The sequence below is a fragment of the Pezoporus flaviventris genome, unplaced genomic scaffold, assembly GCF_033815535.1.
Source record: "Pezoporus flaviventris isolate CSIRO_AGI_PZ_B2104156 unplaced genomic scaffold, CSIRO_AGI_Pfla_v1 ptg000063l, whole genome shotgun sequence".
In the NCBI taxonomy this organism is placed as follows: Eukaryota; Metazoa; Chordata; class Aves; order Psittaciformes; family Psittacidae; genus Pezoporus; species Pezoporus flaviventris.
In genome coordinates, this window is record NW_026892611.1 from 3,197,861 (window position 1) to 3,214,329 (window position 16,469).

General features: G+C 47.7%; 1 protein-coding gene across 8 annotated transcripts in view; it reads right to left on the minus strand.

Annotated features, from left to right (window-relative positions):
• The window catches only part of SSH2 (slingshot protein phosphatase 2), an 89,344-nt gene that overhangs the window by 3,461 nt on the left and 69,414 nt on the right, over positions 1-16,469 (minus strand). For 4 of the 8 annotated variants that reach the window (XM_061470173.1, XM_061470177.1, XM_061470176.1 and 1 more), the window contains 9 exons: positions 15,715-15,783; positions 14,877-14,942; positions 13,564-13,758; positions 11,654-11,747; positions 11,398-11,526; positions 8,491-8,537; positions 6,916-7,062; positions 5,523-5,723; positions 884-1,727 (listed from right to left, as the gene is read on the minus strand). In XM_061470173.1, coding sequence (XP_061326157.1) covers positions 884-1,727; positions 5,523-5,723; positions 6,916-7,062; positions 8,491-8,537; positions 11,398-11,526; positions 11,654-11,747; positions 13,564-13,758; positions 14,877-14,942; positions 15,715-15,783 — 1,792 coding nt within the window. Of the gene's footprint in view, positions 1-883; positions 1,728-5,522; positions 5,724-6,915; positions 7,063-8,490; positions 8,538-11,397; positions 11,527-11,653; positions 11,748-12,059; positions 13,139-13,299; positions 13,435-13,563; positions 13,759-14,876; positions 14,943-15,714; positions 15,784-16,469 lie in introns of those variants that run through there. The other 4 variants (XM_061470175.1, XM_061470178.1, XM_061470180.1 and 1 more) reach the window with 4 other exon arrangements.

Here is a 16,469-nt window from a genome sequence, read left to right on the forward strand (position 1 = left end):
TTCTAAAGGCACAATTTTGAACTGAAAACTATGAAAGATTCTGCTCATGTAGGGGAGTGAGCAGAAGTACAGGATAAAGAATGAAACCTGGTTTCCTGGAAGAAAAAGGAAAGAGAGGCTCCTGCATCCACATGGATGCTCCTGCCAAATCACTGGAGAGAGTGTTGGCCTGTTGTGTTTGGAAGAGTCTTACTGCCTCACATGGAGAGGGAAAAGATTCAAGCAATGCAGCGTGGAATTTAAATGAGAGGCTCCCAGAAAATGATGGCCCCAGACATCATCAATCCCTGCAAGAGTCTGGGAGGATGGAAAGCAATTATAAGGGAAAAGTACCTCAGTTCAGAGGTTACTACATTTTGTCAGGATCATATCTCTACCCAGGAGAGAAGTGAGCCATGACACGCCTGATCCCATCGCTCTAGGCCTGGACAGGCTCATTCTCTTTCTCCAGCAGTGGAAGTTCTACACATGCCTTGATTTACTATCCCATTGCTGGTGCTTCCCAACCAGGGGAAGGTGCAAGTTTTACCCCATTCTTTGGTGGATTTCTCAAGTCAAGATAAATACCCACACTGGCTCAGGACGTTGAACCTTGGATTCAACCCATCTGATGCAAACCTCAAAAGTGAGTTTCTCATGAGAACAGCACAGCAGGTCAAGGTTGACTCAGCCAGTGCCCTGCCTCTGCCAGCAAGCAGATGTTTAAGGAAAAAGCACAGGAAAGGCCAAGTATCTAAAAGCGAAGAAGAAGAAAGCATCTAACAATGCTTCCCCAATGGGCAGCCTGCCCAGTGAGAGTCAGAATTAGGCAATGCCCTGTTCACAGCAAGAGAACCAGGTTTGAGCAGCAGTTTCCTAGGAAAAATGAGCAAGTTATTTTAACCTTTTGCTGTTCTTCATCTGTGGAAGAGTCATCTGATGCCTGAGGAGAGTTTCCAGAGCTGCTCCTTCGAGTATCTGCACCCCCATCCACAGCAGGCGGCACTTCCAGCACAGGCACCCTGGAGACTCCGTTCCTTCCACTCCCTTGCTCCTCCATCCTGGAATGGGAGCAAGTGCGTGACCGACTCTCCTGGGAAAGCTCCACAAATTTCTCCAAAGCACTGAAGAAATCAATCCTGTCTGTACTTAGCTCTGTCACCGCGGGCTGGGGATTCTGTTGGAGACTTGGGGAATTCTGATTTGGGGATTGGGGAAAGTCTTTTAAGCACGAAGTGAATTCTTCCATGGGAACCAAGTGCACATTCATATCAGGCTTAAGGGCATCTTTTTCCAGATCGTCCACTGTCAAATCAGGGAACTCTGTTATTTCCAAAGGGTGCTGGAGTTGTATTAAGGCCTCAGAAGCACGGCAGTTATCAGGGGGAACAGAGTCTACACAACACCCTGCCGTACAGCCATTGATACTGTTCAGGTTCAGCTTGTCCTCCATCTGCTCAGCGTGGAAGTCTCGACACGTAAACTCCAGGTGGATCCTTCTCTCCTTCACACACACCTCCTCGATCATGTTGGCATCCTCCGGGAGCTGCTGCTCCCTGTCTAGCTCAGCTGAGTAGATGGGAGACATCGGCTGCTGGTTGTCGTTGGTCTTTGCCTCTGAGATCTGGTCGGCTGAGGTGGTGATCTCCTTTTTGTTCAGCTCCAGCCTGGACTTGCAGATGGGCTCGTGATGGTCCGAGAGGTCACTGTCCGAGTGCGAGCGCCACAGTTTATTGTGCCGCTGTTTGCTGCGGGGAGGAAAAGGAAGGAAAACATTGAGTAGGGTCTTCATGTACCAGAGCCAGACCCACCGTCTTGTAAGAGGATGAAACCTACAGGAAGAATCATGCCAAACACTGGAGTCATTGACCACAACTGCTTCACTTAAACGGGTCAGGGCCAAACCCACTGCTCGAGAAGTTGATCCAGTAACAAGCCACATGCCCCAGCAGTTATTTTATCAGTCTATTCAACAAACAATGTTTAACTGACTACAGACTTTGGTCCTCCCTCAACCACAAAGCACTTTTTGCTAGCAGGTGAGCGATGACCAGAGAGGGTCCCTAGTCCTGGATGTGAGCGGATGGTGGACATGGAATGAAGTCAAATTTCCTTTGTGGCTCCTTCTTTGAAGAACTTCAGCGATCCATAACTGGGCTCTGGTAACCAAGAGGGTAGGGTGGGGTGAGAGGATGTGGGTGTGTGTAAAACAGAAGACATCCTCAACAGTCAATAAGCCTGCCTTTCACAGGAAGGAAACTCAAGAGTTCTCCAGCTCTTGGAAAGCCCCCTTAGGAAGGTCTAAGCAGTCACAAAGCCAAGCAGCATTGCAACATCTTCCTTATCCCTACCTGCCAAAAAACCCAGCCCGTGCCCCTGGGCTTACAGAGAGCAAAGGAGGCAAGTTCTGACAGTGAAACCACACCAGCTAGACATGCCTGCAAGGGCTTTGCTGAGTGACCATGGCCACAGGGCTGTGCTTCCACCGATTGCCCCTAGGAGGAGAGCAGATACCACAGAAAGGTCTTGGATCAGCAGGAGACCTTGGAAAACCTCTTCAGTCCCTTGCTAGTGCGAGAGCAGGCGCTCCCAGACATATCCATCGGCTGCTGTAAGTTAATTAACAGATGCCATTGGACTAATTACAATGCACTGGTTTGGTTGTGGGTGCCCAACAGCTAAGGAAAATAATCCACTGCAGATCTGGCTTTCCAACCCCATAATCAGCTACAGCCTTCATGTGTGACACAGGTCAGGATCAGGGCCTTTCAGAGAAGAGGAGGATCAAGACTAGAGGCCAAAAGGCGTTGCTCTGGGGTGCACGTGCTCTGTCTCTAATGGGTTTTGGATCACAGTCTGACACTGGCAGCAGAACCAGGCTTTTCCATGAGGCAGGTTGTTGCTGAGGCTCTGTATGGGATGCTAAAGGCTTCCCATGTCTCTGCTTATGTAACCTGGGGAGAAGCTGGGGATGTTTTTTTGAGGGCACTTCCTACCCTGGTGCTTCAGTGCTCACATCCAGCTGCACATCTGATTTTGAAAGTCAAAACTACCCTCACACACGAGCAAACCCAACTTGCCCAGCACAGCCTTGATCCAAGAATCAAAACACATGTAAACAACCACTGGGAGAGGTGCACTGTATCAGCCTTCAATCTCACACTTCCTCCACTCTCACAACCTGCAAGATGTGCTAAAAGCAGGAGAACAAGAGCCCGCATCCCTTCCTAGAGCCCACCACCACCTCTTCACCTTCCTGAGCAGCATTCCCAGTGCTGGGGAGAACATCCAATGGCACAAGGTCTGGGGCAGCACTGGGGCTGCCCAGCTTGCGGTCACACCAGCTTTGGACCAGCCACCCCACCCCAGGCTGCAGCCAACTCTCCAGACTCTGGTATAACATTACTGCTGTTGATTTACAAGTTGCACAAGGAATAGAGAATCCCAAACACTGTTTTCCTGTAACTTATCCATAACTAATAAAAGCAACAGGGGTGGCTCTGCCTTTCTGTGGCTATCATCACATAGGAAGAGACAGTTTAACTAACCCCAGGAAGTATGACAGTCCCAAAGAGCAAAACACGCTTGTTGTTGTGACTAAAAGCAGGCAGGGGGTTTTCATTTTACAGCTGGAAAACATACCCCAGTTGCTATAACCCCAACACAAAACCGTAACCAGATAGCACGAGCACATGGCTGCCCTCACATACCATCCCCCTGAAACTGGAGCAGTCACATGAGTGGGGATCTGTTGGGTTTTTGTTTTTTACCTGTCCTGGAATACTGCAGCAATAAACAAGGCAGGCAGAGAGAGGAGGGCAAAGCTCAATAACATAAAGCGGGAAGAAAAAGGCAGTTTGGAACTGAGAAAGGAACCACATAACCACAGACCCCTTCTGCAGCACAGGGAGCCCATTCCTTGCTTCAGTGAAGCTTCATTTACTACAGGCTTTTCAGTCCTACCCACACCAGTGCAATGCACTGCTCCTGCATTTTTTAAAGCCTCACAAGTCATCCTCTTCGTGCTGTTGTATGGGGACTGGCAGAGTAGGTCAGGAGCAGTGGTGTGCTCAAGTGGGACGGGAGCCACACACCAGATAAAGGATGGCAGCAAGAGAAGATTTACCTCCTGAAAGATAAATTACCAGAGGACAGGGGAAGAAAAGTCCTTAACTAAAATGTTTGTAGAGGGTGGCTCTGCAGGTGTGCCACCAACCACCAGCGTGACATTACCTAACCCAACTGCAGGGCTGAAGATATGATGTACCAGCTGCTACCAGCCCAGGGCTCCTCGCAGGTGTTCACCAACCTGTTGCAAAGGAGGTTGATGTGTTTTTCAGCTCTGAAAAGCTTCTTTTCCTCCATCTGGCTTATCCCAGTGAGATTGCCCAGTCTGCTCAGCGCTACATAGCACACCACACTGGTCAGGTCACCTCTAGCTCAGAGTTAAGCACTGACCTTTATTAAATGGTGCCAGCAGCACGTTTGGTGTCACACAAGGCACCAAGGCAGGTGTGGTATCTGTCTCCAAGGGTTTCAGTCCAGAAGAGCACAGATATTTCTTGAAATATCTATTCTACTGTGATCTATCCTGAGACTGAGTATTACCTGCTTTTTGCAAGAGGATAGTACAGACTCAAAGGGACAAGACCAAGCAGAGGACAGAGGTGATAACTATACCCTAAAGAAAGAATGTGACTGCCTAAGCTGCTGTAAAGAGCAGCATAAGGCAGAAACCTTTCAAGAGCACCATGCAGCTATGAAGTAATTACTATGGTCAAAACATGCCCAGAGCATGTGGCAGGAGGCTCAACTTGGGTAGTTCTGCTTGCTTCAGATCTGCTCCCTGGCAAAGCACACCAGGATCCTAAACAGAACAGTGTAATCTGGTGAACACAGAGTATCACTACCTCCTTCCAGCTGATCACGTGAACACGTTGCTTAATGCAGCCTGCAAGTGGCTTTCTCGGAAACATGCAATATTTGTGTGTCTTTTGCTAATCAAGTGATAGGCTTGGGCTTACAACACACTTGCCCAGCTCCACACCAGGCTCAGGACTCCATGCAGGAATAAACACCGCTGTTGCAATGCACAGAACATCCTGTCCCCTCCCCTAACACCAACACTTATCGAAGTGATCTAAATAAAACCAGACCAGCTGCTGAGGAGAGGCACGCTCAACAGGGAACTGTGAGGCTGAGATGGAGACAAAGCGAGTCTCCTGCCAAGTGATGTTACAAGCAATAGGAACACCATTTATCTCTGCTGGGGGCTGCACAGCTTTGAATGCTGCATTCAGATGGTAGATCACAGGATGCTACTCTCCAAAAAAGTCAGCCATCCTAGAAGCCAAAGAGCCTCCTAAAAGCTCTTTATTACACCCACTTTCCCAGGCTCAGCTGAGATAACCCATGAAAACAAAGTGCTATCTTTCCCGAGACAATGAGGAGCTCATAATGCAGCAAGGGAAGTTCCAATTAAAACAATGGAGTCAATCACTTATGCCTTAACCCAGGTAATCAGGGTCATTCCTTCCACTCACCTGGCCAGCAGGATCCCTTGGTATTCCTCCAGCTGCCGCATAAAGCTGGGGTTGGGCTTGGTGACTGTGCGCCGCTCCTTCACGTAATCGTACGCCCTGTCCAGGTTCCAGCCGTATTCCTTCATGGCATAGGCGATCACCGTGGATGCCGAGCGGCTCACTCCCATCTTGCAGTGCACCAGGCACTTGGAACCATTTTTCCTGAGGTGGAAGAAAGACAAAAAGAGGATCATTAAATAGAAAACACGGCCCCTGAGAAGCTTAAGAAAATAACAACTTCTTTACCAGAGCATTATCAAACATATTTTCAACGCTGTGGCCACAGTTGGAAGTCTGGGATGGGATCTGATAATCCAATTTACAAACTGGAGCAAGACACACAAAGAAAGTGAAGAACAGGGTCTTAATATTCTTAACAGATTTTGTTACAACAGCTCTGCTGAAGCTTTTATCACACACGGACACACATCAGCTGTTTGCATATTCGTGAAGACTGCTAAAGACTAGTATGGCACCCTTGAACTTAGCCCCAGCGGCCCATGGGTATTAAGCAGTATTCCAAATGAAAAGGGCCTCCATATATCACACAAATGTGGTGTCACAGTGCTTAAGTACTTAAGGGAATACAGTGACACCACCTCAAATAAAGTAAGTCTCAAACCATATTCAAACAAGGCAGCCTGTAAAGGCTATGAGAAATTGCAAGCACCAGCTACGGTTAAGAGATGAGAGACTTCTATAATGGTAATAATACTTTAAAGGCAACATATGCCAATCTGCTTTCTGACCAGTTTTCCCTTAGGAAGGCTGCTGAATTAACTGGAGACAGCTCATGTAACTGGGATGCAGTTCTCTGCAGTAAAAAAGCCCTACTTTCAGCACCCGCTATCAGATTACTCACTATAACTGACAGCTCAGAGAGCTACACAGGCACTTACTCCTGTTTAAAGGGAAGAGTTTACTCTGGAGCTTTACACTACAAGAAATCACTTCCAGACTTTGGGCTTCATCATACAACCTCACAATGCTTCTCACTTTTGTTAAGCCCTGCTCAATTTGTTACTGCCCTTTCCTCCCTCCAGCACCTCTCCAGATCCATTGCATTTCCTAAGCAGCAGGCAAACTGTTAGCTCTCCAGTACAGGAATTACCCATTCCACTGATTGTCTGGACTGCAAACTGGGCAGAAACCCCTCACTAGTCCTACCTGCTCCTTGTACAAGCACCTACAAGAATGAAAACGTGTTGAAGGCAACTCTTAGCCAGAAACTACAAAGTGAAAATGCTTTGATGCCAGGTATGCAAGGAAAAGTAGTTAAGAAAATCAGTAGGAAAATATAAAATACTTAATATACATCTTCTAAATGTGTCTGTTCTGCTCTGAAAAGACTTACTTTGCCTTGGAGATGAATTTGTAGGTGTCATTCCAGTAAGCCAGAAGGTCTGTTGCTTCTTCATCATACACCCGAATATTATGGTATTCAAAGAGCCCAGGGAAGAAGTTATCTATTTCACGAGTCACATTCAAGATATACCTCACCCTGCATGGAAACAGAGAGCAGATGAAAATGCAGAATGTGCAGAACACACCAAGTTCAGAGGGAGATCACAGCTGCCACACAACAGCCTTGCCCTGCGAGTGGCAAACTCACAGCATTTGAAGTTGCAGTCTTGCACACACCTCCTTGGAAACCAGGGCTCAATGCAAGGAAGCAGCAGCTGATACAGACAAAAGGTTTGGCTGAGCAATTTTGAGCCTAGCCTCTGATAAAGGGGCTTCCGCCCATGCTGGATAGAAACTTCCTTTACAGCATGTCAGGTTGCACACTGCTTGCCCACCTAAGTTAGCAACACTTGTGTCACAGGAGCTCCTGTACAGCCTGTTCAGGTCGTGTTTGGACACTTTCTCCAAGCCCTTTTGTGAATCTCTTCTCCTGCTGCACCAGGAAGATTGAAGATACCAGCTCGTGAGCTACAACATAGCTAAACAAATGTGTGAAGTAACTACAGAGAGATGCAACGGACAATGAGCCACTGGGGAGGCTTTATTTCTTATCCCTTAATTTTCTGGAAAGGAAACTGCTGGGGAAAGCATATGGTATTTATGTACATTACATCGAGTATTTTTAGCCCTGAGGGTTACTTGTAAGATGCTTATGAACTGCACTCACACTGGGCTACCAGACAGAACAAGAGCACTGCAAGGGACTGACATCCCTTTTCCCTAGCGGGTATGAGAGCGCTGGCAGTCAAACAGGACCTGTCTGACCCAAGGGAACTGGAGCAGACCCTGAGCTCAGCGAGGAGAGCCCCTTTTGCCAGGTACAGGTATGGGAGCTATTCAGTTCAGCAGTGATTCGTTTTCTTTCCACTGGATGTGGCACAAATAAGCCAGGCCCATAAATAATGATTTAATTGCAAAAATCTTGTTGCTTAGCTCCACCCGGCCTAGAGAAAGGATACTAAGCTTGAGCCTGAAAGGGCAGGAGACAGAGGAACCCATCAGTGTTAAGTGTGAGAGCTACAGGACTTCCTCCTGGGCCCCACTCAAAACAACAAATGCTCTTTTTACACGTTTTCCTTCCTGCTGCAGTCCGGAGGTGCAGACCCCAAAGTGCCTCTGTAACCATGAGACCTCAAGTCCAGAATAACGGGCTGAAGCAGAGGGCACAGAGCCAACCACACAGCATCCAGTTAAGTAATTGTGGCTTTTTGCTACTTATAGCTGTGAGATTGCTGGCTTCCTTTGTTCACCAAGGGGATGTCAGTCAAGGTCAGGGAACAAGACTCTTTTACTTTAGGGTGCCTGTTTGTGGGATATAGAGTTTGGAGGAAGCAAGAACTTGTCTGGATCTGCAAACCCTTTAGTAAGACTTAGGTTACACAGCAGGCATGGAAGAGAATTTGTTGCACAGACAAGTGTCGAGGCCAGGCTCTTGCTTTTAAGCTGACAGCCTGAAGCTACTTACCCTCTGTTCTGCAAGTCTTCCAAATTGGAGGCGTTCCATTCCGAGCCCTGCAGGGAGAACATGCAAAGGGACGTATCAGCCAGAAGGAAGACACAGCCAGACAACTGATGGAGGGAGGGACTGTCACCAGTGACCTGGAGGAAGAAGCTGGCCAGTCAAGTACTGGAGAGCAGAGGGGATCTTTTGAGTACATGGGTACACAGAAGAGTGGTAACAATACTAAGGTTCAGCACCTTATCTTGCCCCATTGAGCAGATCTACTCTGAAGCAACAAACAGCCCTGCAAAGCAGAAGCCCAGCACCATACCCTGGCACTTCCTATAAACCACTCACAAACCAACCTCAGCAAAGATGAGAATGCTCCACCCTTTCCCTGGAGGCTGTGCCAGCTCTACCCCACAGAGGACAGACTGCCAGCACCATCCAGGTGCTCTTTATGCATGGAACACCTATCTCACACATCAAAGGCACCAACAAGGTAAACTCACTTGGGTTACACCTTGTCTCCCCATGTTCAAAGCCTGTGTGAGCAGAAATAAACACGTTTAGCCCTGGCTAGCTCACTGTGGCCAGCACATACAGGGCCTCCAAGCTGCTTGCTTCCTGCTCAAACACATAAATCCTGACGGAGGACAAAACCACTCCGGCAAAGGCTTCCTTCAAAATTTAAGGTGCACAAGCTATCTGCTTCCCTAAATTGAAAGATGGTTCAAATACAGGAGTAAGCAAGAGGGACTCTGGTAGCATCACCATCGCCAGCAGAAGAGCACTGCTCATGGCTGCTCCCATGGCACAGGCTTCCACACCACCCAAGGTTCAGGCTGAGCCAGCCCTTGGAGCATAATCACTGCTTGCCTGCAAAGCCTGTCAGCCAGGTAGTTAGAACATCCCAGTCTTGCAGTGTCCATCCAGAGGATGGGTTGCTTCTTGCCACAGAAAGCACAGGCACCCTGTGTCTGAGATGGGGGAGCTCCAAGAGCTCTGACTCACAGGCACACAATGGTGCCCATGACAGCACTTCCAGAGAAGTCCTGAGCACTCCCAGCCCATGTCTGGATGTACACGCACAGGAAAGGGCCCTGTTGCTATTCTGGTAGCTACTGCGGATAAGTCTGTTGTCTTCTCTTGACGTGAAAAGCAGCTCATTCTTCCCAAGAACCACTACCTAAGAAAAATCATCATAATGAAGATACCATTCAAGAGTTCAGCACAGATGGAAATCTCAATTTTGAGCAGGGTAAAAGAGCAAATGTTACATGCCATGGCAGCACAGATTACACCAGAATCCATCGCCTTCAGCCACAGATCAGGGCAGCTCCACCAAAGTCCAGAGCTGTGCACAGTCTGAAGGATGAGTATGGCGGCTCTTGCTATTCAGGATGTGCCAACAACTATATTGTGATCCCTGCTGTACTCACCCTGGCCCCCCGCCTTAGTTAACTTCATGTTCTCTCTTCCTGGCCAAGAAAGAATACTTTAATTCAGGCCTGGGAAGCATCAGTTTCCACAGGTATGGAGAACAACACTGCAGTGGTGAAAACTTTTTCTCCTATCCTTTGATCCACAATTACCAACACCATCAGATCTCTTACTTCCTGCTTAGTTATTTTAGCACTCCGTAAGTGGGATCCCACAGGGCTCTTGCCTCTACCTGGAAGAAAACAGCTCCATGCCTCACTTTGCCTTGCAGTATAGACACTCCTGAATTAAGCTGGGGCCCAGCCCCAGCAGCGCTGCTCCTCACCGCAGAGCTGCTTTGCAGATACTTCTACTCCACACATTAGCCACAGCTCCTTTAAGCCTTGTTTTAAAGGTCTTGTTCCTATTAAATACACTCTGAGCCAAGACTCCAAGCCCTGCAGCACACTGAACTGCCTGCACTGCTTTCAACTAGCACTGTAAGGCTGTGAACAGGTCTTTCTCTCCACAGAACACATAGTTTGCAAAAATAAAACCCATTACATTGTAGTACATTACAAAGTACATTGTACTTTAATTTTCCTGGCTCTACCCCACCACAGTTTCTCAGAAGCACTCACATTAACATACACCATTGCTTCTGAGCCACAGCACCAAGCTTTAAGGAGACTGGGAGAGGCCCTCTCCATTTGGAAAGCCCAGCAAGTCCAAGAGGAATGGCTTTGTTTTAAGTTGAGCCAACCTCATAGGTTTCCCAACCAAACCTGTGTCTGTTGCTCCAGGGCTGGGAAATCCAGTGGAACGCTGACTCACCAGAAGGAAGTGCAGTAATTAGACAGGGCCTAGCAGCAATGAAAGGCAACTAAGCCAGCAAAACATTAGCAGGCCAAATGTTAATGTTTCCTTAAGTGACTTATCTTCAGGATTCTTCATTAGGCTCCTCTGTTCCTCCTGGATCACTTGAGCTTTCCATGTTACAGGAGTGCGATTCCACCTGAACATATCACAGCTCTCCTGAAACAGTTCCCCTCCCTCTTTGCTGTAGATATCCCCTTCCCAAACACACTCCAAGAACTTGCTGTGTTGATACCCTGGACAGTTAAAGCTACAAAACTAGTCTTGCATCAATGGAAATAGCCCTGAAAAGTAGTTAGAATTAAGACTTTTTGCCTTCCATCCTCTAGTGTCTCAGAACACCAGGTTGGACGGGACCTCAAGGATCATGGTCCAACATTTCTAGGCAAAGCACGACCTAGATTAGTGACAGGGTCTACAGCTTGGCTGGTGTTGTATGGCAAAGTTTAGCACAGCCAAGAAGCCAGACTGCTCTTGTTCAACAGGACTAGTGTCTTGCTTAAGACTATGTGACCAAAGGATCAGCCAATCTCTCCTTCAGAGTTCCAGAGTTCCTCCAGAGACCTCTGTGCCAACCGAGACATAGGGAGATGTGCTTGGCGAGTTTACGTTTGGATTCACTGTAAGACTTACCAGAAAGACATGATCAAATATCTGTGTGGGGCTGTCCATCTGCCCAAGGATCACTATCATTTCATTGTCAATGAACTCTTTGAACTCCCGCAGGTTACACACCATCTGCATCTCCAGCTCGGTGCGTATCTGGGTGGGGAGGAGGAACACAAAGAAGCCATGTGAAGGTTTTGTTCCAGCCTTTCATCATGGCATAAAGCACAGAGCTCTCTGGCTGGCACAACAGCACTTCCCGTGCTGTTCCCTCAGCACTCACCTCTTTTGAGGTGATGTTCTCCAAATCTTTCTGCATCATGATCTCCCTTAACTTGGTCTTAATCAGCCGTTCTGTGCGTTCCCGCTCAGTTGGACTGTCAGAAGAAAGCAAGAAGAGTCACCAGAAGGAGAAAGAAGCTGGACTCATGGCACTTTTAAACAGGTATTGCATAGACTGGGTACTCTGCAGCCTCAGATACTCATGCTACTTCCCCCAAGAACGTCCTCAGCTGGAGGGAATTCAGGTGACTGTAAAGCCCAGTTTAGATTCCTGGTTGTGTATGAAAGAGACCAACCGAATGCTCCTAATCCATTGTTGTCATCTAAAGAACCTCTGGTATTTGGTAAAATTTAAATTGGGAAGGCTGCATTATACTCTCTGGAGCAATATCTAAGCCTCCCCCTACCTTTCTTGGAAAGGTAACAGCTCCAAAGCTCCTTACATGGAGAGACAAGGGCAGCTAAGCCTCTGTGCATTCCTCCAGCCTCTGCTGCCAGGGGCCTTATCACCAGCTGCAAAAATAGCCTGACTAACACCATGGGAGGTTGCAACAGAGCAGCAGCCCAGAGCTGTTTCACCCATCATCTTTAGAAGGGACCCAGCAGTAACATCTCACAGCACCTTTCCATTTCCCTGGAAGACTGCCTGGGTGGTGACTGCACAGACACTTCTCTGCTTTACCAGTGCCCAACTGGTGGTTCATAAAGATCATCAATGGCCCTGATTCTCTTAACCTCATGCATTATTCCAGGACTCAATTAAGGGAATGCTGTCTCGGTGTCCCCAGGAAATCATTCAACTGCTGCCACAGGGGAAAGGGTGGGTGACACAAAATTTATATATAATAAGCCAAAAGGGAATATTAACCTGACAGCTTGCCAAAACTTCTCAGCCACCTTCCTTGTACATTAAGAAACAATCAAGTGTGAAGACTTGTTCACAGCTGAACAACTGCTCACTGCTCATTATTCACTCACTGAACTCCAACAACAGGAAATCTCTGAGAGCATAAATCAACCAACAGCACTATAATCTGTGAGAGCAGCTGGGGTTAGTGAAGTCATTTCTTCTACTACAAACCAGGCAACTAAGCTCTCACGCTCAGCATCACATCTGGACACAGACTACCTCTGAGGTTCTGTGGTATCAGTACCATCAGCGATTACTAATTACAGAGGTTGCAAACCTTGAATGCTGATACAGGCTATAACTTCTGCCTTTCCAAACTGTCACCTGTCTACCTCAGCCACTGTTTTGGGCCATATGGCACCAGACATCCAAATGTTTAGCTGGAGACAGCTTGGGACCTATACACTGTCCTGCTCTACACTTGCAGACTCTTCAAAACACAGAAAAACTGTTTTGCTCTTTGTCCCCATTCTCAGGTGTGTCAGCTGGATGCCTATAAGGATGCTTCTGAGCTCACAGTCTCAAAAGTCTGTACACAGACACTTTACAGCAAAATTAACTGAATAAGAAATAAAACACCATGTTACTCTAGGCATGGGCCAGCGTAAGAGCAAAGTCCAGAGAAACCTATTCCTTTCAGGAGACAACAGGCCTGGAAACCAGAGGACAAAACCAGCAAAGAGGAAAGTCTAGGTACTAGAATACACCTCACCTCTTGCTAGTAACACAGGACTTACCTTGCAGAAGATCTGCAAGCCTAAAGGGCAAGGTAAACAACCAGACTGAAAACAGAAGCTGGAGGAGATGCAAGGGAGCCCCGGAAGGGTAAACTTCCAGTGCTGGTGTCTACCTAATCAGGGGTCTGCTTATTACCTGGAAGATGAAACCTCTCCTCATTAATACCTAATTAAGAGTAATCTCTTTTGGAAACTTCTCCTCATTTGGAGGCTGCAGTGCTTGACAGCCAAACACTTGGGCTCAGCAGAGCCAGCCCAACTTACACATCTGTGAAGAGGGCGGGTGAGTCAGGCCGGTGGGACTGGACATCTTGCATGGCATTCCACTCATTGACTGACGACTGGTCGGAGTTGATATGGCTCTCATAGTAACTGACCCACGTGAGGAAGAGGCTCCCTGGGTAGTAATTGTTGCTCCGTGCCACCTCGCAAGCTTTATGTAAACTCTGCAGAGCAGACCTAGAAAGGGAAGAACACTTGCAGGACTGCAATGTTTTTTCCTCAGGCTGGTATCAAGCACAAAGCAGCAGCCAAATCTGGGATGCTGCTCGGGTCCCATCAGTCAGCACAAACCCCAGTGCTACTGGCAACAGCTCCCATCACTGAGGAGGAGGCTGTCCTGCAAAGGCATGGATAACCACATGCTTGCATGCCCTAACTGAAGTATGCCAAGACAAGCCTGGGTAGCAGCAAAGGTGCTCACAATTGAGATGGCAGAGGCACCTCTGTTTCTGACTCCAAAACCTGCTACAGCTACCCAAGCCAAAAACCAGGATGCACAGAGTTTGTGTCCGAGCCATAGTGCTCTGATAGCTCCTACTGTGCCATCGGATTCCCTGGACACCCAGGAGTCAGACACAGAGAGCAGCACAACCAAGGGCTCAGTACTTGACTCTACTGAAGTGTTTGGGTGCCCACCCTCTCTCACGAGGGATGTCAGAAGTTTCTTCAGCTGCCTCTGGCAAACAAATCTCCCCCATCCTATTTTTAGCTTGTTTTAAATCTTTGATTGGGATCAGAAGGATCCAGGTCAAAATCACTTGGGTGACACAGTAGCATGACACCCTGACAGGCAATGTATTTCTGCAATGCAAAGAAGCTTGAGCCAGAAATACTTTCATGGCCTCTACATTCTTACATGGGCCACCCTAAAAGGAAAGAAAAATGCAGGCAGCTTCTCTTTCCTTCTTGCTATCACAATGAACATGGCTTGGTGGAGACACAGACTCCTAAAATATGCACAGCGTGTGTTCCCCAAATTTCAAACACATGCTCAAAGCAATTCCACTTCGGAGGGATTCAGAGCAGCAGCTCTTTGCAGGGAAACTGACCCTATTCCTTCCTACCCCCAGCCAAGATGAAGGTACAGCTGCAGCAGAACTATAAACTCACTGCTCTATACCAGCACTTGCATGTTTTCTTTTTCCTCTAGTAGTCAACTTCCTTCCCTGTCTCTGAAGGAGACTTCTGGCTGCTCAAGTAGGTCTCAAGATACCAGTAACACAAAACAGCACCTGAGCTTTAAAAGCTCAAGCAGCCAAAACACGTTGGAAGAAGGATCGCTGGGAAGTACTTACCACATTGCCTGCACAGACACCGGCTTGAAGATGTGAACCCTGTTATCTGTTGATACGCTGAACCCTCTGGGGAGAAGGGAAAAAAAGCACAGTAAAAATGTAGCCCAAAAGCCACTTACTTGTTATTAACTGATAATTTGTAGCACATCAGAACAGCAAATGACTAGCCCTATGCATACACTGCTGAGCTCAGCTAGCAAACAGATCAAAATAGCACACTAAAAGCTCTACGATAACTCTTTTTAAGCAGCTGCTGTTCAGGAATGAAACCAAGACAGTGGGACAGTGCTGGGCTGTGCTGTTTACCTTGGCAACACAAATTCAGTGCCACAGCTGGGAGCAACAGAGTCCAGCTACAGTGATCCTGGGGCAGCTACCAAGGAAAGAAAAGTCATTCCATGCACTGCACTAGACAGCCCTTGTAACTGGCACAAACAGGAGTCTGCAAGTCAGGTGTCTATTTGGCAGACAAACATCATTCTTATTTTATGTTCAGCTGAATGCTGCCTGCTGCAGCATGATGGAGGCACATAATAGGATCCCTTTAAGGAGCTTTCACTATACACCCACTCTTCAGGAAAAGCTCCTTTACACCAGCCTAAACACACACATAAGCCACTGTCTCAGTGCGAGTTTATTCACAGATAAGTCAATTATTGGTGTTCCCTGCCACAACCACTGTGATTTAGGGCCTCTGAGCCTACTAACCCCATAGTGGTCAACAACAGGTTTGCTGGATCGGTTAGAACTCTGTGATCATTTGAATCCTTCCCCATACACCGCACTGCAAACTCACAGCAGAGACCCTCTCCATCTAGGACATACAAAAGACACTCACCCATCCCCATCCAGGTGGATCAAGGTGTCACTCCACAGCGGCAGCACCAAGCCCATTGTACAAGTGCTACTGTAGTAAGAAAGAGAAGGTCAGCCCATCTACTACAGCACCATGCTATCATTCTCATTTCACAGCAATGGTTGTCTGGCTTTGTACTTATTAGGAAAAAAATGAAAATCCCACTGCTGCTTCAGGGACAAACAGTGCCGGTGTTGTTCTACAGGTGTCTGGCAAGGATCATTTACCACATACAGGGTACAGCAATACTCTGTCAAGCAAGCTTAAAGGGTTAACATACACCCAAGAGAAGAGCAGACAGGATTCAAAGCAGCAAGCTTTGTGCAGAAGATCAGAGGGGGCTCACAGTCTTCAGTCAGCTCAAGGCTTTTCTTTACAGATTAGTCCCTCTCAGGCTCAAGTGGTTTGGTTCTAGCTCTGATTTTGCAATCCACAGCTTTGTTTTCTTCTTTGTCCCTCAGTCCCAGCAGCTGGGAACTGGGACCAGTTGTAGTGCAACAGCAGGGTGATTAGCAGCAAGGTAGGTCTGCAATAACAGCCTATCACCCACTGTTGACTCCTGACTTCTTCACCTTCCTGGACCTCGAGGATGAGCACAACCCACTGAGACAGACACCTCTTGGCAATCCCACTCCTCTCCCAGTTGCTTTGACCTCTTTGCCCTCAGTCACCTGCTCTCTGTAAGGCTGAGCAAAAAGCCAAGTTAAAAGCAGAAGTCAAGCAAAAAGGAAGTCAAG